The 23485-nt window shown below is 37.5% G+C and overlaps 1 protein-coding gene and 1 long non-coding RNA gene across 4 annotated transcripts in view; one reads left to right on the forward strand and one right to left on the reverse strand.

Annotated features, from left to right (window-relative positions):
- Nucleotides 1–10551, reverse strand: part of LOC106696417 — a 16346-nt gene extending 5795 nt beyond the window's left edge. Inside the window, exons 1-3 of one of the 2 annotated variants that reach the window (XR_002828290.1) lie at nt 10413–10551; nt 10036–10116; nt 9559–9894 (exon numbers count right to left, since the gene is read on the reverse strand). This is a non-coding gene — a long non-coding RNA (uncharacterized LOC106696417). Of the gene's footprint in view, nt 1–9558; nt 9895–10035; nt 10117–10412 lie in introns of those variants that run through there. The other variant, XR_001347354.2, reaches the window with a different exon arrangement.
- Nucleotides 10552–11075: 524 nt separating this feature from the next.
- Nucleotides 11076–23485, forward strand: part of SCIN (scinderin) — a 52159-nt gene continuing 39749 nt past the window's right edge. Inside the window, exons 1-4 of one of the 2 annotated variants that reach the window (XM_023750761.1) lie at nt 11338–11480; nt 11767–11922; nt 17797–17951; nt 21575–21736. In XM_023750761.1, coding sequence (XP_023606529.1) covers nt 17850–17951; nt 21575–21736 — 264 coding nt within the window. In that variant the 5' untranslated portion in view covers nt 11338–11480; nt 11767–11922; nt 17797–17849. Of the gene's footprint in view, nt 11481–11766; nt 11923–17796; nt 17952–21574; nt 21737–23485 lie in introns of both variants that reach the window. The other variant, XM_006085022.2, reaches the window with a different exon arrangement.

Below are 23485 nucleotides of genomic sequence, written 5' to 3' on the forward strand. Positions count from 1 at the left end.
AAAAATTAAAATTAAAATTAAAGAAAGTTCCCATCATGCCATTCCTCTGCTCAAAACCCTCCAATGTCTTTACATCTTAAGTCAAAATTCTTTTAATAGCTTACATGGTCCTCTTTATAAGAGCTACAGCTTGTAAAGAGGACCTGGAAATAATATCCAGGCTTCTTAACTGCAAAACCTGGCCCATTAACCATTATGTTACATGTAGGGATAACTTCAAAATTAACTTTTCTAACCCTTATCAATGAAATAGCTAAACATTTTCTATACAAATTAAAATTAAGGATTTATTCTTTTCACTGGAAGAATAATTTGTTTGTTTTCCACAAAAGGCAGGAAGAAACGGTACCCCTCAAAATGTTTTTTATGAGTAACTGTAGGAACATACAATTTTTTTTTCATTACATCAAAAATTATGGAAGGGAGAGAAGTTTCTCATAGTAAATTTTTTTTTTGTAGTGGAATAAAATTCAACACTTTTGTTCTATCTCAGTCTTACTATATAGGTTTGGCTTATAAACTGCTCTTATTTGATAGGTAGAAAGCAGAAGAGATTAATTCTGATTCTCACTATCATAGAATACAATTTTAAAGGTTTTTGAAATGGAAATTGTTGATTGAAATAGAAGTGGATCTAGGAAAAACTCATTGCTTTGTGATTTTGAAAGTCAGAAGTCTCATTGAGGAAATATAGCCAAGGGAAATAAAATGTGGCCTCATAATAAGAGTTTGGAGTTTTTCTTATTTTTCTTTTTTAAAATTTAATTTATATAACTATATATGTTCTAGTTACTTAAATTATGTGCCTTGTATACACTATCTAATTTAACCTTTATAACAATGTACATATGTTTTCATATATATGTGTTCAGTATATACTCATCACCACCATTTTATAGATGGGGAGGCTGAGCAGGTTACTAGTTCTCAAAGGCCACACTGCTTATGAATGGAGAATCTGGAAATCAAACCCAACTAATTTTGGTTTTCATAAATGGAAAGCCCAGATCCCTAACTACACAAGCAAACATAGGAAACAGTTTTCAAGTGTCTTTTCATCTTGAATTTTATCACTGGGAAACCAACTTTGCTCAACTATATCTCCTAAACTACAAAGTATTAAGACATTTTCATTTGTCTACAGAATTTGATGTGCAAAATAAGGGTTGCTATTCTCTTGAACTTGAAGAATGCCTTCTCCATATTTTCTAGGATAATAGAAAAAACTTAAAAGCAAAGATAACTGCTATATTTTTAAATGACTGTGGAGAAACATTCCATTTTTTTTCACTTGTTGAAACACAAAGTTGAAATATTTAAATTTCAAACTATCTTCCTTTATAAACTTTTATTTATTTACTTTAAAATATTTTTTATTGATTTCAGAGAGGAAGGGAGAGGGAAAGAGAGAGATACATCAATGATGAGAGAGAATCATTGATTGGCTGTCTCCTGAACATCCCCTGCTGGGGATTGAGCCTGGAACCCAGGCATGTGCCCTTGATTCGGAATGAACCCGGGACCTTTCAGTCCACAGGCCAACACTCTATCCACTGAGCCAAAACAGGTAGGGCTCTTTTATTTACTTTTAAACTTCTGTTAGCAGATGGGCAGAGCACTTTAACTCTCATAATCCTAAGAGAAAAATTGAAGATTATGTAAATTTAAAATCTCCTCAGTCATCTAGATGACAAAAGAAAGTTAAGCTCCTGATGACCTTTTGAATGATGTCACATTTTCTAGAAAAATGAGCTTAATTTACTTGATATGAGAAGAGAAAGAAGCCAGGTTGTTACATTGTTAAATGGAAAGCCTGCTTGGCAAAGTCCTCTAGAGTTATTCTCATCTGCCTCTGAATATTCTCCTTTAGACTTCAGTACTCACAATTTAAAATGTTAAAATGATCATGAACTTTCAAAATAAATGTACTGATTTTCAACTATTTTATAGAAAATTCTCCCTGAAACAAATTAGCCACTAGTTTAAACTGTGTCAATAACATTAACCAATTTCACTCACTAATGTTCATTTGGGCGTTTATTCTTTAAATTGTCTTTTGGAAATTGCAAAAAACACAATCTTTTCTTCCACAAAGTTACTTGATTATCATAAATATTCAATAACCGATGGTTTGATTTTGCTCAAGAGAAAAAGCAATGTTTGCAGACAAGAGCCGCCCCACATGAACCTGGAGAGGAAGAGGACTCTCCGATGACTGCCACACATACAGAAAAGCAACCCCACCTGCCAGTTGTTTTGGAAATGGGGTACATCCTGAATGGGGTTGGCCTTTTGCACTGGTATCATAAACTCTTCTAAATATATTCAGCCATACAGCTCTGGAAGCTTTATTCATTCATGAATATTTTGGAAAGCAATTATAGTAAAATAATTATTAAAATCACACCAAACCCCCATTTATAATTTCTTTAAGAAAAAACGTTTGATAATGGAGAATTTTAATCTTATACAAAAGTTGGCCTAAGAAAATAATGAACCCCTATATGCCCATCACTTAGTATCAACTGTTATTATCACTTACCAATTTCATTTCATTCTTTCCTCCCCAACTTTTTTCCTGGAGTGTTTCAAGGTAAATCACAGACATTGTGCCAATTTATTCATAAATATTTAATTATATATCTAAATTTGAACAAGATGCTTTTGTATTTTTTACCTCTATATTTTAAAGATACATTGCATTTTTGTCATTATTTAAGTAATTAAATATTGTAATCACATAATAAAGATCATAAATGCATGAGGATAGTACGTAATTATGACCATTGGGAAGAATATAGTTTAAAGGGAATAAACATTTTTCTGCCTTCTCTTACATTAAGTACTGGCCAAGCTGTTTCCTCCTTGCTGTTTCTTTCATTCAATAAGTAAATATATTAAATGGGTCATTCTAAGCATTAAAACTAGACTTCCCCCCCCCCCAAAGGACAACATAGATGCAGTTTAACCCATATGATCCTCAATAATTATTTAAATGTTTTTATAATAATAATTTGTTTGCAAGGCTGCAAGATTTCAGGTCATAGAAACAAGTATTTTTGTACACATTCTTAAACCAGATGCTAATAAGATAGTCAATCAGTAACCCAGGTTTTACAATTCATGCGAAACACTTCCTGAATTAAAGGTTTTTCTTTAGCTAAGAGAGTATACTACTGAAAAAAAATGGAATTAGAACCACTATGTTATGCTCCAATAATTCTCTTTGTGCTATTCTCTAAACTCACCCCACCCCCCAGTTTATTTAAATGCCTACACAATGTTTATTAGAATAGGTCTAAATTTTATGTATTTATATGCCAACATAAAAAAAATTTCAAATATAGGTAGATGATAGATGGGTAGGTAGGTAGATAGAATTTAAATTTTATTGCTATTTTTACTTTGTTTTGCTTTGGGGTTTTGGATCTCAGAATTGATTGTATCCCTTGGTTCATAGTAAAGAATTTAACTGATCGTTCTTCTTGGTTCATGGCAAATGTTTATTGTCCACCAGTGCACCTTCCCTCTTTTGTTTTATTTCATTATTTTTCCCATTCTTTCCTCCATCATCAATTCCCTTCCCACCCCTACTTGGCAGCTACTCACATGCAGTTAATGTACATTCTTCTAATTCACATTCTACATGGCTCATGGCCTTTTCCAAATATGTGCATTCATGAAATTTATTTTTATTAATATAGGTATGGTTTGAATGGCATCATGTCCTATTTCTTACTATTTTATTCAACTTTATAGTTTTGATATGCCCACACTGCTATCCTTTCCATGCTGCTCATTGGCTCTGATACTGCACAGTATACCTGTCTTGCATGTCCATATACCACATTTTACTCATACATTTACCTATTTTTCAACTCCTAGGGTGCCTTTCTCCTTGTGCATCTGTGAAGAGCATTTCTGGAGTAGACACCCAAGAGTGGAACTTTAGGGCACAAAGTATGTGGCTGCAGCTTTTGCATAATGTTGCCAGATTGCTCTCCAAATGGCCACATCATGTTAGAGCTGCCCTCTTGCATTATTCCATGAGATTTTCTCATTTCCTCACCTCCTCACCAGCCTTTGATGTTAGAATAGTGTAACAAAACCAATGGAGTCCTAGTGGATAGTGGTTAGGTGCATGGCCTCAAAGCCATTCCACCTGGATTCAGATTCCAGCTCTATCACTTAATACTTGTATAACTTTTTGCTGACTAAGTTGTAAAATGAGACAATAATAATACATAGTTTATAGACTTGCTAAGAGGATCAGAACAATTATATTTAAAAGTACTTGCTGCCCAGCTGGTGTGGCTCAGTGGTTGAGCATCGACCTATAAACCAAGAGGTCACACAGTTCGATTCCTGGTCAGGGCACATGCCCAAGTTGCTGGCTTGATCCTCAGTAGGGGAGGCAGCCAATCAATGATTTTCTCTTATCTCTCTCTCCCTCTCCCTTCTTTCTGAAATAAATAAAAATATTTTTTAAAGAAAGTGCTATAGTGCTGAACCATAGAAAGCATTCAAATACTGTTTATGTTGTTCCTCCAATTAATAGTGAGGCCTAAATCAATGAGTACTCTTCATATATTTAGTGGCCAGATTACTCCATATGTTCACATTACTTTTCCATAAAGTTCCTTGACTTTATTTTGGCTGCATCCTTTTTGTTTCTATATATCTCTGATAGCCTTAGTCATTTACAGAAAGTGAAAAGATTTTCACAGTCTACCACCCATCATTTAATTTTATCTTTGTTGTCCTGTTTTGAGGCCACATCTTTAATTGAATATAGTCAAAGTGATACATTTTTTTCCTTTGTATTTATATTTCATGATATTTTGGGTGTTGTTTAAGAAATCATTTTTTTACTCAGAAATCAAATACACATACAATTTTTAGTATTTAATTTTTTTGAATTTGCACCTCATTTTATAACACATTCTAATCATTTAATAATCTTGTTTGACTTTCTTATTAGTTGTATTAGTTTGTTAGATTTCTTAGCCTTTTTATTTTCAGACTATTATCTGTCATTAATGAGTTCTTATTTTTTCCTAGTAATTGTTAATAGCTTTTATTATTTTTCTGATCTTATTGTATTGTCCAAGACTTTCTGTACCCTGTTGAACAGTAATGAGATATTGGGGTTCCTATTGTTTTTTCCTATATTTTTCCAATCAGATAAAATCCTTCTAAATCAAGCATGTCAAACTCAAAGGCTAACATGGGCCAAATAAACAAGGCATATGGCTCGTGGGCCGCAAGTTTGACATGCATGTTCTAAATGTTTTCCATTTGATATGTTATTGCTAAAATTTATTATTGTGCCATTAGATAAAGACAAAACTTTTTCCTAGTTTTGTCAGATGCAGAATATAGAGTTCTCTGAAATATATAAAATAAAATATTTTCAGCAATCCTTCCAATAAATTTGAATAGTCCATAGAAACCTATTATTTCAGGGAAGTCTCAAAATATCAAGATTAGGGGAAGCTAAGAGTGAAAGGAATACCAGTCAAGTTGCCTAATTTAAACTCATATTAAGAGATGTTGAATCAAGAAGAGAATTAGCTGAAGGAAGTGATTTCTGGTCAGTGGGAAGGAAATCTTGACTTTTCTAAACAATCTGCTATTTTTGGTTTAGGTGAACTAATGACCTTTATTTTTGTAAGTACCTGCACAACAAAATGATGATCTGATCATGTCTATGCTAAGTAATTGTTGAAATATTCCTTGAAAATATGAAGTTATTTCTCACAAGCTGGTAAACTCAGGGCTACAAACAAAACTGAAACACATGTTAATTGTAATTATTAATAAATAGACACATTTATAAAAATCAGAGCAACAAAAGCTGTTATAATCTCAAGCAACTTTAGCTCAATTTTACATTTTAAAACTACAATTATCTTCAGATCTCTATTCACATAAATGTAAGCTTAAAGCAAAAATTATCATTTTAAAATCATAAATCTTCATGAGACCTTGGATTCTCAATCTTTCTTTTAGTCATAAGCATTCTCTAATATGTAATCTCCCAAATTGATAATGATGTCCTCTCTCAATAATCTTACAGGGGTTAGCTATTTCCTATATAATAATAATAACAATAATAATAACAAATAGTTTTATATATAATAAAAATATAAGAAGAAAGTGCTGAATTAACCTACAATAGTAAGCAGGCTTACAAAATACAGATTATTAATCAAAACGACAGACATTGAAGGCTAATAAAACTTTCACCTTAGTACTTACTGAGGCATGACTGCCGGTATAGTTATAGCATGTGTAATTTCTAAGTAACTCACTAGTGAAAGGGAAAGTGCTAGATCCTGATTGATATTTTTTTTTCTAGAAAAAAGGTGAATTAAAAAATAAGTTTTAGTTTGTCTAGTCTGGAGAGGAGGGATGAAATACCCTTCCTTCGAGTATATTTTCACTTTAATCATAACATATCTTTGATAAGTACTGGGGCTAAGATCCCTGCTGATTATTAATTAACCTGATGTGTATTGGCTGTGTTCTCAGGGCTTTGCCATACATGATCTCTTTTAATCCTCAAAGCACTCAAGTTTTCTGACTCCAGTTTCTGTGCTTATACCTTCAAATAATTCGGTAAATCAAACATAAGTTACTAACAGCAGAATGTGGGAGCTAAAAAAATAATAATACTTTTCCTTCTACTTTCTAAGTTCTTTAGCTGGACTAATAATCAAACTAATAGAGACAGATTAACAGGAGAAAATCAAATTTGTAATGTGTATGCACAGAATATTCATATAAGCATGAAAATTCCAAAGACAGTGAGGCAAAATTGGGTATATATGACATTTTGGACAAAGGAGAGAAAGGAGGGATGTAGTTTTAGATTTTAGAAGTGAAAATGCGCAATTTGCAGGTAATTGAGGGAGAGCCTGCAAGTAAATTTTTGCTAGGCAACCCCAAAACAATGAGATATGTGTGTGGGGGTGAGTGTGGGGGGGGAGGTAACTTAGTAAACATGCCCCTGCTAGATGTCCTTGCACCCACCATATTGAATTCAAATTAGACCAAGGTGAATAGGCTAAGATTTCTTCCACGGTTTTTCTAACAAGTCTCTTGGGCAGAAAAGGGGGGAGGGTCAAACATTCTTTCTGAGACTTACGTTTCTTAATAACCAGCTTAAAATCAATATCCCAAAAGGCACAGATTTGGGGGTGGCAAAACTTTGGTTCCCTTTAAGGACTGCCAGTAAAAGAAATCTATTATCAATTGTATTATTTTGTTATTTGTCATCAAAGGAAAGCAAATAGCACTCTGGAAGCATTTTTTTCTCCTTGGACAAAAGTCCACTTCCTGTCTTTGGCATATATTTAATTTCAACAACTCTGTGGTCACAATGCAGTGATGGAAATAAAATAAGAGTTTTTCAACTCTAAGAGTCTACGACTTAGGGAATGAAGATTATTTGAAGCCAACTAGTTTTGTGTGTGTGTGTGTGTGTGTGTTTGTGTGTATGTTTAACAGCTCATCCCAATGAATTGCATGCACAATGAATCAATTATACTATTTAACTTAGTTATTTATTTCCAGGATTAAACTACACAACATTTCTCCTTAGTCATTAACATTCTAGAAGATCACCTACCATGAATTCAACCACAAGCTGACACCTCAAACCTCCTGACTCTTAGTAAAAGACTTATCCATCTTGGCTGTTTCTAACTAGACTGAGAGAAGATTGATAACTTGATTTTTTAATGTAAGTTAATCCAAAATCAACTATTCAATGACATCTTTTCAGCAGGTTTTACTGTTATTGTCGTAACTAGCTAGGTTATTAATATTAGTAGTAGGAAGAGAGCAAAGGGGAGGCTAGACATTATAAGCATAGTCACCTGGGTAGCTTCACCTGGAGGCTACAACTTCACAGTCCCCAGGGAACCACACTGGTCCATCCTCTGCAGATCACTGGGGGAAGGGATTGAAAAAAGGGGGAGGTGGGCACACTGGCAGTGGAGATAGGAATCAGAAGATGGAAATCAGAGAAATAACAAGAGCGTGGGCAGCTGGGAAAAATTCTGGACACCCTAGTTCAGTGGTCAGCAAACTGCGGCTCGGGAGCCACATGCGGCTCTTTGGCCCCTTGAGTGTGGCCACAAAGTTTCAATCGCACTGTACGTGCGCGCCCGCACGGGGTATTTTGTGGAAGAGCCACACTCGAGGGGCTGCAGTTTGCCGACCACTGGTCTAGTTGAATGAACATGGAGATAAAATGAGGCTGCTGAGTCAAAATGAAATCATGTTGTTAATGAAATTAGGAAGAATAGGAGAAGCATGTTTGGATGGAATGATGAGACTGTTTGAGCATGCTGAACTTGACCTTGACAGGACCAATTAGGTAGCTGTTGCAAGTTTGAATCCAGAGATTGCCTAGCCAGGTAAGAGCTAGCGTGATGGGAGTGAGCACTTGCCTCAGGCACAATAGCACTTGCCTCAGGCACAATATTTAAGGGAGATGGCAAAATAAATAAATAAATAATTAAAATCAATAATATTTTAATGCAATATGTTTTAAAATATCAAAATTAATGCCAAAATGATAAACCAAATATCAAAAGTTTAAGTAAAGGGAGATCAGTCTTTCCTTTAAGGCCTCAGCTTTCAACATGGTCCCGTGAAGCACTATTAACAATACTGCCTTTATTTGAAAATTTGGTATTTTTATGCCGGGAGCCGGTCCATCCTTGCTGCTTGACACAGTTGCTGCAGGGAAGAAACATCTGCACAGCATATGTTTCAAGGGACCTGGCGTATATGGCATACTGTTCTTAATATGTTTGCTCCCCTTCTTGGCGCTATGTGTTTTAACCAAGGTCACCTCTCCTAGAAAGGTTGTTTCCCCAGGTAGGGATTTTTCCCTGAAGTTAGGGAGGGAATAAAACCCCTTAACTAAATGCCAGGTGGGTAGTTAATCACTTTAACTAAGAACAATCACCCTTAAGCTACATAATCTTTACTCCCTGGAATGGAGATAAGAAACGCCCTAACCTTTGGAATAGAAATTGGTAGGATTAAAATCAACTGGTATAAATACAGATGTAACAAGACAACAGAAAACAGAACCTAAATACAGAACCTAGAGACAGAACCTAGCGAGAGAACATGGCAAAAGATCCTGGACAGAACCTGTCTACAGAACTTGGCTGGAGAACCTAGACAGAACATGGCAGGAGAACCTGGCGACAGAACCTGTCTGGAGAACCTGGCGACCGAACCTGGCTGGAGAACCAGAACCTGGCTGGAGATCCCCTAGACAGAATTTGGCTGGAGATCCTGACCAGAACCTGGCTACAGAACTTGGCTGGAGATCCTGACCAGAACTTGGCTGGAGATCCTGACCAGAACTTGGCTGAACGCTGCCTCCGTGTCATTCCTTCTTCGCTGACTCTGTCCACACCTTTGGGGAACCCCTGGACCTGTTGGGGCTGGACCCCAACATTTTTATCATGATTTTTCACATTAATTTAAAATTTTTAAAATACTACCTCAAAATAGTATTGATCTTGATTACTGAACTTTTTTGGTGCATTCTAGGCATTTGCCTCAGACCTTGTCTAAGTGAGAGGGAATTTCACTTACCTATACCAAAGTTTTCTTTTTATTTCTTCACTAAAAGGAACGGAATTATCACTAAAACTGAAATTGAACTAAGTTAATAACTCTATCTTAAATCCAGAGCTCCAGTTCTCATAATTTTTTTCCTTAGAGAAAACAACAACAACAAAAAAAATGATTTCCACTTTACAGATAAGGAAGCCAAGTCATACAATGAATGACTCAGAACAAAGTTTAAACTTCTTGGTGTTGCATTAGACACACTAGATCAGAAGCCTCTCTAGGAACAAGCTGGAAGAAAATAAAAATATCACGTGTACTTATGTGAACAAACCTTGTCCAAATAATGTGGACTGAAAGAGTAAGTTTTTGCAAACAGCATGCGCTTTTGCATTAGACACAGAGAGCTTGAATTCCTTTTTGGCCACTCACCAGCCGAGTGACCTCTGACACGTTCCAAAGCCTCAGTTTCCTCATCTGTAAAAGGAGCTGGACACACCTGCCCTTCATTGTCTGGGTGAGGAGGGAAAAAGAGAATGTAGCTAGTGATATTTATCAACCAGGATCGCAACCTATAACAGATAACACACACAAAACAGGAAAATTCCAGATTTTTTTTAAAGTGCCAGGTGAAATAGAGATAAACATTGTACATCTTGTACTTTTGATTTTTTTTTTTTTACTGTGGTCACATAATATCTATTAAACTACTAAGGAAATAAGTGAATCATACATTGTTAGTGACTTTCAGAGACCTGCAATTTGGGAAATAACAGGAAATGTACATGCATAAAAATCATCTTTCTTACTCTTTACATGGTGAGCGATTTGCTTTTGAAATAACAGTAAACTTCTTTGTCATTTCAGCTTCAGTTAAATGATTGCAAAATACATAGTAAACTTCCATCTATATTTTACAGTGCTTCGCCTGTGCTGGAGACGCAAAAACTGTAGGGGGAAAATGAAAACATTTTTGAAGCCAGATAACAGGTAACTGGCAAGTCAGGCCCAGCACAATGTCACAGCCACACACAGCTCGCCTGAGAGCACCCCAAGAGCACGATACCTCTTATTTTCAGCAACTGTCTTGACCCAAGGAGGCCGAGAGCTTAACCGCAGCTCTTGAACCCCCGGGGATTACAGAGATCTGTCCCTGGGTAAGACCCCAGCCTTCCAGGTTTTCATCCTTCTCAAACCTGGCGTGCTGGTTTTCAAGGCATGTTCGAACTGGAAAGGTCAAGACAGAGAGCAACTTCAGCCATCAAATATGGAGCGAGTGACCAAGGAAATGAGGGCGTCGGTTATTAAGATGATTGTTACCCAGACAGCCAATTTTTTCAAAATGATGCGCCATCTAGTTAATCTCCTGCATCTGTTGCCTGGCTCGGAGGAGGCGTTTCTATAACCTTCCTCTGGATTTCATCCCATTTCCCTCCTCCCGGGGAAAGGCTTGGAGTTGTGGAGAAGGCACTGCGCTCCTTCTGGGAAGAGATCCTCTCCTTTGGAGCAACAGCCGCCTGGACACTTAGCCCCTCCCGTTTGGGGCCCCGCCTCCCGCAGGGCGAACCCTATAAAATCCTGGGGAACTGGGTCCCTCCAGCCGCTCTCGGTTCAGTCCAACTTCAAGGTCAACAGGTCCTGCGCCAGGGGGGCCTCTCCGGAGAGTAGCTCGCCAGTCATGGCCCAGGAGCTGTACCACCCGGAGTTCTCCCGGGCGGGCAAGAAGGCGGGGCTGCAGGTCTGGAGGATCGAGAAGCTGGAGCTGGTGCCGGTGCCCCGGAGCGCTTACGGCGACTTCTACGTCGGGGATGCGTACCTGGTGCTGCACACGAGCAAGGCGTGCCGCGGCTTCACCTACCGCCTGCACTTCTGGCTGGGTAAGGGTCGCGGGCGCCCGACCTGGACGCCCCAGGTTCGGGAGGAGCGAGGCCGCGGGGAGCTGAGACTCCCCTGCTGCGAGGAAGGAGGGTGCAAACGGGCGCGACCTGGGGACCTGGCTTCAGTTGCGCCCCCGCGGGGCCGCGCCTTTGGGGCTGGCCACTTTCTCCCAGCTGCAAACCCTGTGCTCAGCGAAGTCGGGAGCACTCTTATCCCACTGACTTTGACCTTTGCCGGGTCCATCTCCCGGGTTTGAGGCTGGTTCCGCCCTCTTTCACCTTCCAGCTCCAAACCCCACTGCCTGGCAGAGCCGCTGCTGGGCACACCCACCTGGGCGCTAGCCAAGTCGCGCTCACCTGCGGACAAGTTCAGTCCTGGTTTCCCTCTCGGGGAGGAGATGAAGTCAAACAACTCTGTGGCATCCCCCGCAGCTGGCGAGAGGTTTTATTTTGTTTGTTAATTAATTATCCCCCCCCCCCACCCCCCGCGTATTTCTCTACTAATTGCGGTGATTCCTGTTTGGCTGCTTTAAGTCAGGATCCTCACCTCCACCACGCGGCTGGCAAGTGTGGCTAACATTCCTGTTTATGATGCTGGCCAAGTTGGATAGAAGCAGGAAACAAATAATGAAACAAGTAATGCAGATATTGTCCTATAAATAAATAGCTTCATATGGCCTATTTATGTATTTACAGGAGCTTCTTTATTATAATTATTTTAAAATTTATTATTTATCTACTTGAACAAGGACACTCTGGAACAAATCGGCTCCTTCAGCGGTAATTATTTTGGGCTGCACTCACGCCAGACTCTCAGGACACTGGGCCTTGTGTGTTCTACTTTCTCCACCTTCTACTTTTACTCGTAAACATCCTGAATGTCCTGCCTCTCCCCGTGAGCTCCTGCGCCAGTGGGCACACCCCATCTACTAGTAACAACGTGCCGATTATCTGAGCCTCACTGACTCCTTTTAAAACTAGCTTGCCTCCCGGGGACTTGTGTTTCTTATTTTTAGTTTTATTCCTAAGCTTATGGGAAAACCACACACACATACACGTTCTGAAACTCTGAAAGCCATTATTTTTACTTCTAACATTTGAAAATTTTAAGAAAGAAAATGGTTGAAAACATTGAGAAATGATGTTCTCAATGTTAGTCAACACGTGGAGCGGATACACAAATGTCTATGGGAGAAAGGACTGTTTTCATTATAGCATTTGATATTAAAATGTGGTGCTGGCTTGAGGATGCTGAAGCTGAGTCCCAAACGCATTTTGATTTCCCATTGTAATGTTACTATTCCTCATAGACAGTGGTCTATTCTATGTTTTGTACAAAAACAAAAACAAAACACTGAAACCCTAACATATAACCATGTTCATGAGTGAATAATGCCAATAGAATTAATAATGTCCTCACCTTGGTCTTTCTATCCAGAACTTGTATTTGAAATGAATAAAAGTGTCTGAAATGCTACATTTGCCACATTGGTGAATTGAAATGTGAAAGAACTTCATTTCTTGCTATAAATAACAGTTAACTTTGTTAGAGGGTTGCAAGAGTTCTTTGAATACAGTTTTTTTTTTAATTCTATAGGTTCCTTCTTACCCATATAAGATCTTCAAGTACTATATCTTCTAAGGTTTACACAGAATCACTATTAATTATTAACTCTTAATTATTCACTTAGTGCTCACCAAGTTTAAAAAATTTAATAGAAAATGCTTTGGGCAGAAACATTTTATGATCTTAAAGATCTGCTGAAACTGAAGTTAATAGTGTGTTAATTAATAAGTTAATTTCTTCAGTAATTATTTATTGTGCCCAGCATTACATAATACATTTTTGCATATTAATTATTTTTGAAACTTCCCGGAAAATTTATCATCTCAGAGGTGCAATACGACAAAACATGATATAAGACAGTAACGTGTGATAAGCACTGTGAAAGGACACTCGGTGTCTGTGGTGAGGGGGAAGCAGAAAAGCCTTTGCAGAAAAAAGGAAAATGAGGGTAACTGGGAGGGATCTTGTATCCAGAGAAGATCATGGGGAACATGGAAAAGTTTAGAGTACAAGAGCCGACAGGCCTTTAAATGGAATTGTTCATCAGCTCTTCCTACTTCTGTTCTCTAAAGCAAGCTGGATTTCATCTGGTAATATTTCCCTCTAAGACCTAAATTCGGATGAATTCATGCGGATTAATAAAACAGATTGAGAGTAAGTTCTGAAAGGAAGAGCTGAAAGTTCAAGGAAAAAGAAAGTTTGACTAAAGGAAATCAGTTGGAAGGAAGGTGAAAGAGAGTGAGGTTAAAATCACACTGGGGTGGAAAAAGGTGCACAGGGTAGAAATGAAGAAGCAGGTCAAGTAAGAAGGAAAAAAGGAGGAAAGGGGGAAGTGGGACATCAAATAGGAGAATGGAGTCATCTTGCCTGGTCTCTCCCTCAGTGTCTTTCTATAACACCCTTGCATGTCTCAGATTATTTCATTTTTTTATGTTTGTTTACAGAGTGTAAGAATCTGTTGCGAATGACTGAAAGTGTTGCATTGGTCCTTCCTACGCATTTCAGCTTTGTACCTAGTGGTTTAAATGCACCCACCTTCTGCTTCTGGTTACTTACAGCAGCATGTCCATGAACAGGGCTACATGATAAAGCTACTGTCTGTCACATCCAGATCTATGCTACCAACACTCACCCTCACCATTTCTCCTTACCAGTTTTAAACTTCACATAAATATAGTTGGGAGCAATAAACATTTATGGTATACTTAGTCTGTGCTATGCTCTATGCAAAACACTGGGGATCTAAAAAAGTGGATTACAATATACAACTACAATACAAGTAACTTACTGATACAAGAGCCAGCAAGGATGTGAGAAACTGGGTTTTTCTCTATTGCTTGGGGGAGGGTGTTAAATGAGGGATATGATTATGGAAAGTAGTTTTGCAGTTTCTTACAAAACTAAACATGCAACTACCATATGACCCAGCAATTGCATTCATGGACATTTATTCCAGAGAAATTAAATTTATATTCATGTAGAAACCTATACATGAATGTCCATAGCAGCTTCATTTAAATAGACAAAAAACTTGAATCAGCTCCAATATACTTCAGCAGGTGCCTGGTTAAAAAAAATTGTGGCATATCAATAATAAGAAACACTCCTCAGCAATAAAAAGGAACAAACTTTTGATACACACAGCAACTCCGATAAAGCTCAGGCAATTGTGCTGAGTAAGAGAAAAAAAGCCAAAATGTTACATACTGTATAATTTTATTTATATACCATTTTTGAAATGAAAAGATTTTGAATTTGTTGTTACAAGAGGTTAGGGTTGGGGTGAGGTCAGGGTGATGCAGGAGGGAGGTGGGTGTAGTTATAAAAGGACAACATAAGAGATTTTTTGATGATGTAATTATTCGATACTTTGACTATGATGGTGGATATATATATCTGATAAAGTTATATAGAATTAAAGGTACAAACACAAGAGTACAAGTAAAATTGGGAAGATATGAAAAAACGTAAATGCCTTGTATTACTGTCAAATCCTGGTTGTGGTATTCTGTGCTGTACTATACTTATATACTTATACTTTAGTATATACTAAACTATAGGTTTTTTTGTTTTGTTTTGAAAGGTTAGCATTTTTTAAAAATATATTTTATTGATCTTTTACAGAGAGGAAGGGAGAGGGATAGAGAGTTAGAAACATCGATGAGAGAGAAACATCGATCAGCTGCCTCCTGCACACCCCCTAATGGGGATGTGCCCGCAACCAAGGTACATGCCCTTGACCGGAATCGAACCTGGGACCCTTCAGTCCACAGGCAGACTCTCCATCCACTGAGCCAAACCGGTTATGGCTATACTATAGTTTTACAAAATGTTAGCATTGGGGGAAATGTGGCCTGCTGATCTGTATGTCTGTTCTTCCACCAATATCACACTGTCTTTATTACTGTAGCTGCATAGTGGACACTATTATCAGATAGAGTTATTTTTCCTAGCTTAGTTTTCTTAGTCAAGATTCTTTTAGCTATTCTAGGGCCTATGCCTTTTCATATAAATTTTATAATCAACTCGTATAATCTACCATAAACCTTGCTGGGATTTTGCTAGGAATAGCATTAAGCCTACAGGTCAATTTGGAGAAAACTGACATCTTTATATATTGATTCTTACAATGCATGACACTGTGTCTTTATGTTTATTAAGGTCTTTCATTCTTTTCATTATCATTTTGTAATTTTAGCATATAGATTATGTACCTATTTAATATACACCTTAGTTTCTTTGGATTGATCATAAATGGCATGGTGCTTTTAATTTCAATTTTTCATTTTGTGGTTTCTATATAAAAATGAGACTGTCTTTTGTTATCAATTAATTTTTATCTTGCTGAATGCACTTATTCTGGGTGGTTTTCTAAATTGTTTTGTAGATATCTTAAAATTTTCTGTGTAGATAATCCTCTTATTTATAAATAGAAACATTTATTTCTTCTTTTTCAGTCTGTTTGCTTTTCTCTTTCTACCTTATTGCAGTGGTTAGAACTTCTTGTATAATGTTGAGTAAGAGTAATGAAAGTAGACAACCTTGCCTTGCTCCCAATCTCACGGGAAAATATTCAGTTTTTCACCATTAAAAATTATGTTAGCTGTACACTTTTAATTGATGCTATTTATCAAATTGAGGATGTTCCCCAGTATTCCTAACTTGGCAAGAGTTTTTTTGTTACTCATGAATGGTTTTTTGATTAACCTACTTATTAAGCCTCCTTTTTAAATCTATGTTTTACATATAAAGTCACATCCCCCAAACAATTTAAAGAAGCTTACAGCACATATACAATAATGTAACATGATATAAAATAACAACACAAAACAACATAAATCAGTAAAATTAGCAAAGGGAAAATAAATGAAGTTCATAAGTTTCTGAATACTTGCTAGGATTTCATCATGATACAACTGAATTTGATTTTGTTTTTCACATTCAAAGACTGCTATTGGCTTTATTAAAGATCTTCCAACCTCTGGCTCATTTATACTGCTTTTCCCTGGCCTTTCACAATACATAACATCAACAAGTGGTAGTATAATTTAATTAACTTACTTCTAGTCTATTTAATTAGTTGCATGCCTGTCCATTTACATCTACCTAAAGAGACTTGGGTTTCAACTTGTACAAGTAAGGATGTTTAAGTCAAACACATAATCTTTAATGACTTGGTATTAATCTTGATTTAAGTTTTCCTTTTAAAGCATCACTGTACAAATCTATATCTATGCCTCTATTAGTATTCTCATTTATGGATGGGAAAGTGGGCTTAAGAATGACACTGCAGTCCCTTTGAACTGCAAAATTGCAGGGATGTTTTTCCATGTGTTACCTAATTTCCTTTGACCACAACACATTCACAAAATTTACATAATGTCAAATACACTTCTAGCTACTGATTTTTTACTGAGAAGATCCGTACTACACAGGTCCCCTTTGAGAGTAAGAGGAATTGTAAAAAAATCCAATCCAGTTTTTTCTTCAATATAGCTGATTGATTTTCTTTCTTCAACTTTGGTGAATATTCTCAACTGGGGTTTCAGGTGAACTATTGTTACAGCTTCTAAACTTATGTATCAATTATTCATGAAGGAAAATGACATGTCCCTATTACCATAAAATTGTACTGCTAATGAGTGTCCAAGTATTAAAAAAATCTTGTAGTGTAGTTTCTAAGAGCCTATGCTTCAGAATCACAGAAAATGGGCTCTGGGTGCTGTTCTACCAAAGATCAACTTTATGACCTCAGGGAAGGTGCTTGGCATTTCCGGGCCTCCCATTCCACTGTTATAACTTGGTAGGACATAGTTTCTGCTGCATGGGGTTGCTTAGAGATTAAATGAGATCATCCATGTAAAACACTCACATGGTGTCTGGCCCATAGCCAAGGTGTTATTAATGTATAAAAGTTATTACTATTTCTACAATCATTTATGACTTTCACACAGCTCAGATGTAGTAAGTCTTTCAGAAAACTTGAGTTCCTGGCTCTGATTTTCATGGACATAAAGACGCTGGTTCTTAAGAATTGGTATTTCTACCTCAGTGAAGTTGCCTGGCTGGGATCTGTATTATTTTAGTTATTAACAACATAATATTTTTAGAAGATTGTTCTGTTGAAGATGATTTGTTGTATTGATATATAAATCAAAGAAAATTTCTGAGGTTTATATATATATCAGAATCTCTGCCATAATTCTTTCCCTTGCTTGATAAGTGAGGCGCTATCATTTGCCATTTCAGGAAGGGAGTGTTCTCAGGATGAAAGCACAGCAGCTGCCATCTTTACTGTGCAGATGGATGACTATTTGGGTGGCAAACCAGTGCAGAATAGAGAACTTCAAGGCTATGAATCTACTGATTTTGTTGGCTATTTCAAAGGAGGTCTGAAATATAAGGTAAGCTGCTCTCTCAAACAGTTTCTGTAATGACCTCCTTTCTCTTCCTATTCATGCACACCTCTTGTCTTCATAGAATGAAAGTACACTGGGGGCAGACATTTTTATGTTTTGTTTTTGTTTTAATCTGTTTTGTTCACTGATAGATCACCAGTACCTCCTGGACACATAGTAAGTGACCAATAAATGTTTGTGGAATGTATAGGGCAGTATGTTAACTACTCTGATTTGATTTTATTCAATAGGTTGATTTTTCATAAAGTTAAGAGCTTTCAGTTATGTTGTCACAAGGAATTATTGAAATGAAAATTACTTCAATAAGTAAATATTGGTAAATTGAGTACTAACAGTTTGTTTTTGATATTCTGAAAAATCTCTGAATTTGCTGCAAATAACCCATTATCTGGGAATTTCAGTTCTAGAATATCTTAATACAGTATAACAATTATAACTTTACTTAATACAAAAAAGTATACACACATTTCCTACATAGTGTGGTGACCTTGGAAATGAAATAAATGAAATCATTGAGTTGAACATGTGTGGTTCCAGTGCACAAATTCAAATGCATACACTGACACATACACACATGTATACACAGTTTATGTGTGTTGGCCTGAAAATCATCAAATGATTTTATTTTTTAAAACTAACAAACAATAAAACCTGTTAAGTATGTCTGTCTCTATAAGGCCATTTGCAGTAAAAGATGGCTTTTGGGGGAAATCTCCCAGTGACCTTTCTTTGCAGGCTGGCCATCCTTCACCACGCCCCCCGGCCCTAGGAGTGTTTAGACAAAGTGTGAGGTATACCCTCCCTAGACAAACATTTTAGAAACAGTCCTTTTCAAAATCAAACATGCTCCAATAGGTGTTCTGCAGACCCCTCAACTCCTCTCAAGCATATTAGCCTCGTGAAGACCTCAGACCTCAGAGATAAACTAGAATCCCGAATATATACTAAATTTGCCTACTATGATGCCAGGGTTTCTTTTTGCTCTTACCTGATCAGAGACTTAGTTGAATATTTTGTGATGTCATTTAGATCAGGACAAAACACAAGTTTCTATATCTCTCTTGAAATCATTTTTCCACTCTAGGATGTCAGCCACTCTAAATATAGAACTTACTACCTCTCATTTTATTTAATTCACATGAATTCCTAGCTTATGTCAAATGATCCCAAAAACCTTTCCTTATGTGAGTGAACCCAACATTTTGAAAAAGCTGTTTCTTCTAGTTACTAAAAGCATGCTGTGCCATTAAACTGGTCATGAATGCATTTCTGCCACATAGTACTGGTTTGCCTCAGGGCAAGTATGTAAGCTTTCTGGGCTCAGTTTTCTCAAATGTGCAATGGGTATAACAACAGCTTTCACTATAAGTGTTGTGAGGATTAAGGATTTAATTCATAATACAATACCTATAGTACATACACAATCAGTAGGAACTTACCTTATTCGTAATTTTTCTGGCTATTTGCAGGACTTCTGAAATCAACCTTCTGGATACATATATTTAAAAGTGGACATGATAGAAGTAACAGTTATTAGATAATTATATTCTAATTGTCAGCATTAAAACCACTACGAATCAGCATTTTCTTAGAAAGAGGGTATTTGCAAATGGAGGTCAAATTTATCAGCAAAAAAAAAAAAATTAGTTCACTGTCTTATCAGTAGTGACATTGAGCAGATGATGTGTTGCTGTTGCAGCAATACTTATAGGAAATGTAGAAGCAGAGATAATTTACTACCCAGAATAGCAAAGATTATTATGCTATACTTAATTTTCATGAATATTATCTCATTTAATTTAAATAACAGCCCTGTGGTGCAGTTCTATCATTATCACACTATTACGATAAGTAAATGGAAGTTTAGAGAGACCGTGTAACTTGCCAAGGCCTAATAGCTAGTATGTGAGTGGGTGACTATTTGACTCCAGTGCCCAAGCTGGTAATCATACTGGGATACTCTCAACATTCAGCTAGAAAATATGAAGACCATCTTCTCATGTCATTTCATTGACTTGAGGTTTTTCCTCTGTGAGGCGTTTTATGGGGTTGGAAGGGGTTATAGAAGACAATTACCACCACTCCCTCATTAAATCTTCTGTTAATCACACCTTTCCCAAGAAGACCCAGCCCTTAGCTATAATTGTGATTAGCAACCATCTGACATCTGTCAGCCAGAAAAAGTGTATTTATGGCACCACAGATTTAGAGGACTTTGTTGAATGAAAACATCCACTTTGTTTTCCTTCTGTGGAATAGGTAGAAAGAGGCAGGGAGTTTATAGGGTTGATTCAAACAATATTTACAGAACTATTTGCTGTCTGATACAGACATATGTAAAACTTAGTTTTTCTTTTGTGCATTTTTGACATTAAATAGTAGAGACAAAATTAGTTTTAAAATACTGTTAAATGTTCATGGACTATATATCATTCTGATGATTCATCATATGAAATTAGCCTAAATGTTATATATGTATCCTCAGTCTAGTCTATATATTTTTTAAGTTTATCTTTATTGTTGAAAGTATTATAGATGTCTCCTTTTTCCCCCCAGTAACTCCCCCCCCCCCCAGGCCTTCATCACACTATTGTCTGTGTCCATGGGTTATGCATATAAGTTCTTTGGTTAATCTCTCCCCCCAGACTGAGATCCATCAGTCTGTTCCATGCTTCTATGTCTCTGGATCTATTTTGTTCATCAGTTTATTTTGTTCATTCAATTCCACATATAAGTGAGATCATGTGATACTTGTCTTTCGCCGACTAGCTTATTTTGCTTAGCATAATACTCTCCAGGTCCCTCCATGCTATCTCAAAGGGCAAGAGATTCTTCTTTATAGCTGCATGGTATTCCATTGTGTAAATGTACCACAGCTTTTTAATCCACTCATCTACTAAAGGACACTTGGACTGTTTCTGATTGGTGTTACTGGCTTCTTAGGATACATTCCTAGAAATGGGATCACTGGGTCAAATGGCAGTTTCACTTTTTAATTTTTTGAGAAAGCTCCATACTGTTTTCCATTTTATAACTTTTCTTCAGATCACTGTGTTTTTATACTATTTTTTTATTGGATTATAATGTACTTATTGAAAAAAATAGGAGCAGCCCATACCTGGCCAGCACTTAACTCCCCTTCTCTCTCCTCACGCTGTGACAGTCGGCACTTTGGGGGTGCCACATTCTCTGGGTGCTCTTCATCTGTACTTGTGACCTCTGACTCTCCTCCAACCTCCTGTTGCTTTTTTCCTTGAAATCCTTGTCTACCTTCTCACTCCATGACTCGGGAATAATTAGTTTCCAAAGGACAACAGCTACAGCTTCTTCTTTTTTTTTTTTTCTATAGCAGGTTTTATACTCTGAAGTTTCTCAGAAAATATTTGCAATGTTGATATAGGAAGGACAGAGCCTAACTTAAAAAGAAATTGTTGATTTGCTAAGGAATTCTCTTCTTCTTATTTAATTTTTCACATGCTCCGAGGTGGCTATTTTCTCTTGGCGTGGTAGGCTGTTTTGGCACAAGCACCTGTGGTTCCATACGTGACTGTGTCTAGTTCAAAGCCTCATCTGTTGTGTTTTGTTTTCTGCCCCCTCCCACTGATCAGGCTGGAGGTGTGGCATCTGGACTAAATCACGTTCTCACCAATGACCTGACCGCCCAGAGGCTCCTGCACGTGAAGGGTCGGAGAGTGGTCAGGGCCACGGAAGTTCCCCTGAGCTGGCACAGTTTCAACCAGGGCGACTGCTTCATCATTGACCTTGGCACTGTAAGTTTCATCTGCACCTGTTGACATCAAAAGTAAAGTAAATTGCCTTCAGATCAAAGCCGATGTACGTGTCACAAAACATAGTCACTTTTTCTACACCCTGAAAAGAGGTCATGTTTATGTGAGATGCAATGGTATCATATGAGTAACTGGCTAGTATTTAAATGACACAACGTGGACTTCAAAGTTTTTATTTTCTTTGATAGGTTTAGAATGGCATAGTGATTTAGTTCTTCCTACCATAGAACAGAAATTGAATGATTTTTTTACATTTGCCCTTCTCTCTGAACAGAACTTCCTCTAATTATTTTTGTTCTTAATTGTTTATAGGAAAACATTGCTTGAGGGGAAAAGTGATTCCCCCAGAGAGCAAAGGTTCTAGAGTTTTAAATAGACATAGTATGAGTCTAAGCAGTGTGCCTGAAGAGTTTCGGGCAATGTCCCTTAAACACACACACATGCACTATACTACTTCACACTTTAAAAAATATATATATTTTTTTATTGATTTTAGAGAGGAAGGGAGAGGGGTGAAAGAGAATCATTGATTGGTTGCCTCCTGCATGCTCCACACTGGGGAATTTAGCCCACAACCTGGGCTTATGCTCTGACTGGGAATCCAACCGTGACCTCCTGGTTCATAGGTGGACCCTCAACCACTGAAACACACTGTCTGGGCTACTTCACACTTTTTAATTATCTTAGGATTATTAGAAGTACAGACACAAGTACAAATACCAAGTGTCATCTTATTTACTCTTTGACCTTGAGCAAGTCATTAACCTCTCTGAGCCTTAACTTCCTTGTTTATATTTGAAATGACTCTGGTTTCCAATGTCATCTTTAACCTTAGTTGGCCATGATTCAGTCTCATCGGACACACAGTCACATCTGGAAATGGCAATTATTATCGCAGTTTCACAAGGAGAAAATCAGCCTTGGAGGGGGTGAGAAAGTCACTTGGGTTGATACAGGATTGAGCGGTGACCTGGAATAGTATCTGGGTTTTTTTACTCCGAGTGCACATCCTTTCCACTACGCTAAGTGAACTTGATGGTATATGACATGGTATGGCTCTATAAAGTAGTATCTTGTGCCTTGGCCGGTTTGAATCAGTGGACAGAGCATTGGTCCATAGACCGAAGGGTCCCAAGTTTGACTCTGGACAAGGACATAACCTCAGTTGCAGGCATGATCCCCAGGGTGCATGTGGGAGGCAACCAATTGATGGGTCTCTCCCACATCAATGTTTCTCTCTCCCTCAGTCTCCCCCTCCCTTCTACTCTCTCTTAAAAAAAAAAAAGAATATCTTGTAAGAGTTTCAGAATCTGCTGAATTCAGAATTGAATATGTCTAATCTGACTTAGAATTCACTGAAAGTAGTACTATTGGTGAAATCATTTATTTTGTTGAACAAGTATGAATTGAGTTTCCACAATGGGCTAATAGTTGGGTGTGGTGGTAGATTGGCATTCTAGTAACATATGCTCTCTTCCCATAGGTCAGGCCTGCCTGTGGGAGTCTGACCCACAAATCCAGGCTCATAAAAAAGGGACAAAGTCTCTAGAATAAAGTTCAAGGCACTTCATCTGTTTAATAATAAACCATCTTTATTTTATACTAGAGGCCTGATGCACGAAATGCATGTAAGAGTAGGCCTTCCTTCCCCCGGCTGCCGGCACCAGCTTCCCTCTGGCACCTGGGACCCGGGCTTCCCTCCAGCTGCCAGCAGGCACCCGGGACCTGGGA

The sequence above is a fragment of the Myotis lucifugus genome, unplaced genomic scaffold (genome assembly GCF_000147115.1).
Source record: "Myotis lucifugus unplaced genomic scaffold, Myoluc2.0 scaffold_15, whole genome shotgun sequence".
NCBI classification, from domain to species: Eukaryota; Metazoa; Chordata; class Mammalia; order Chiroptera; family Vespertilionidae; genus Myotis; species Myotis lucifugus.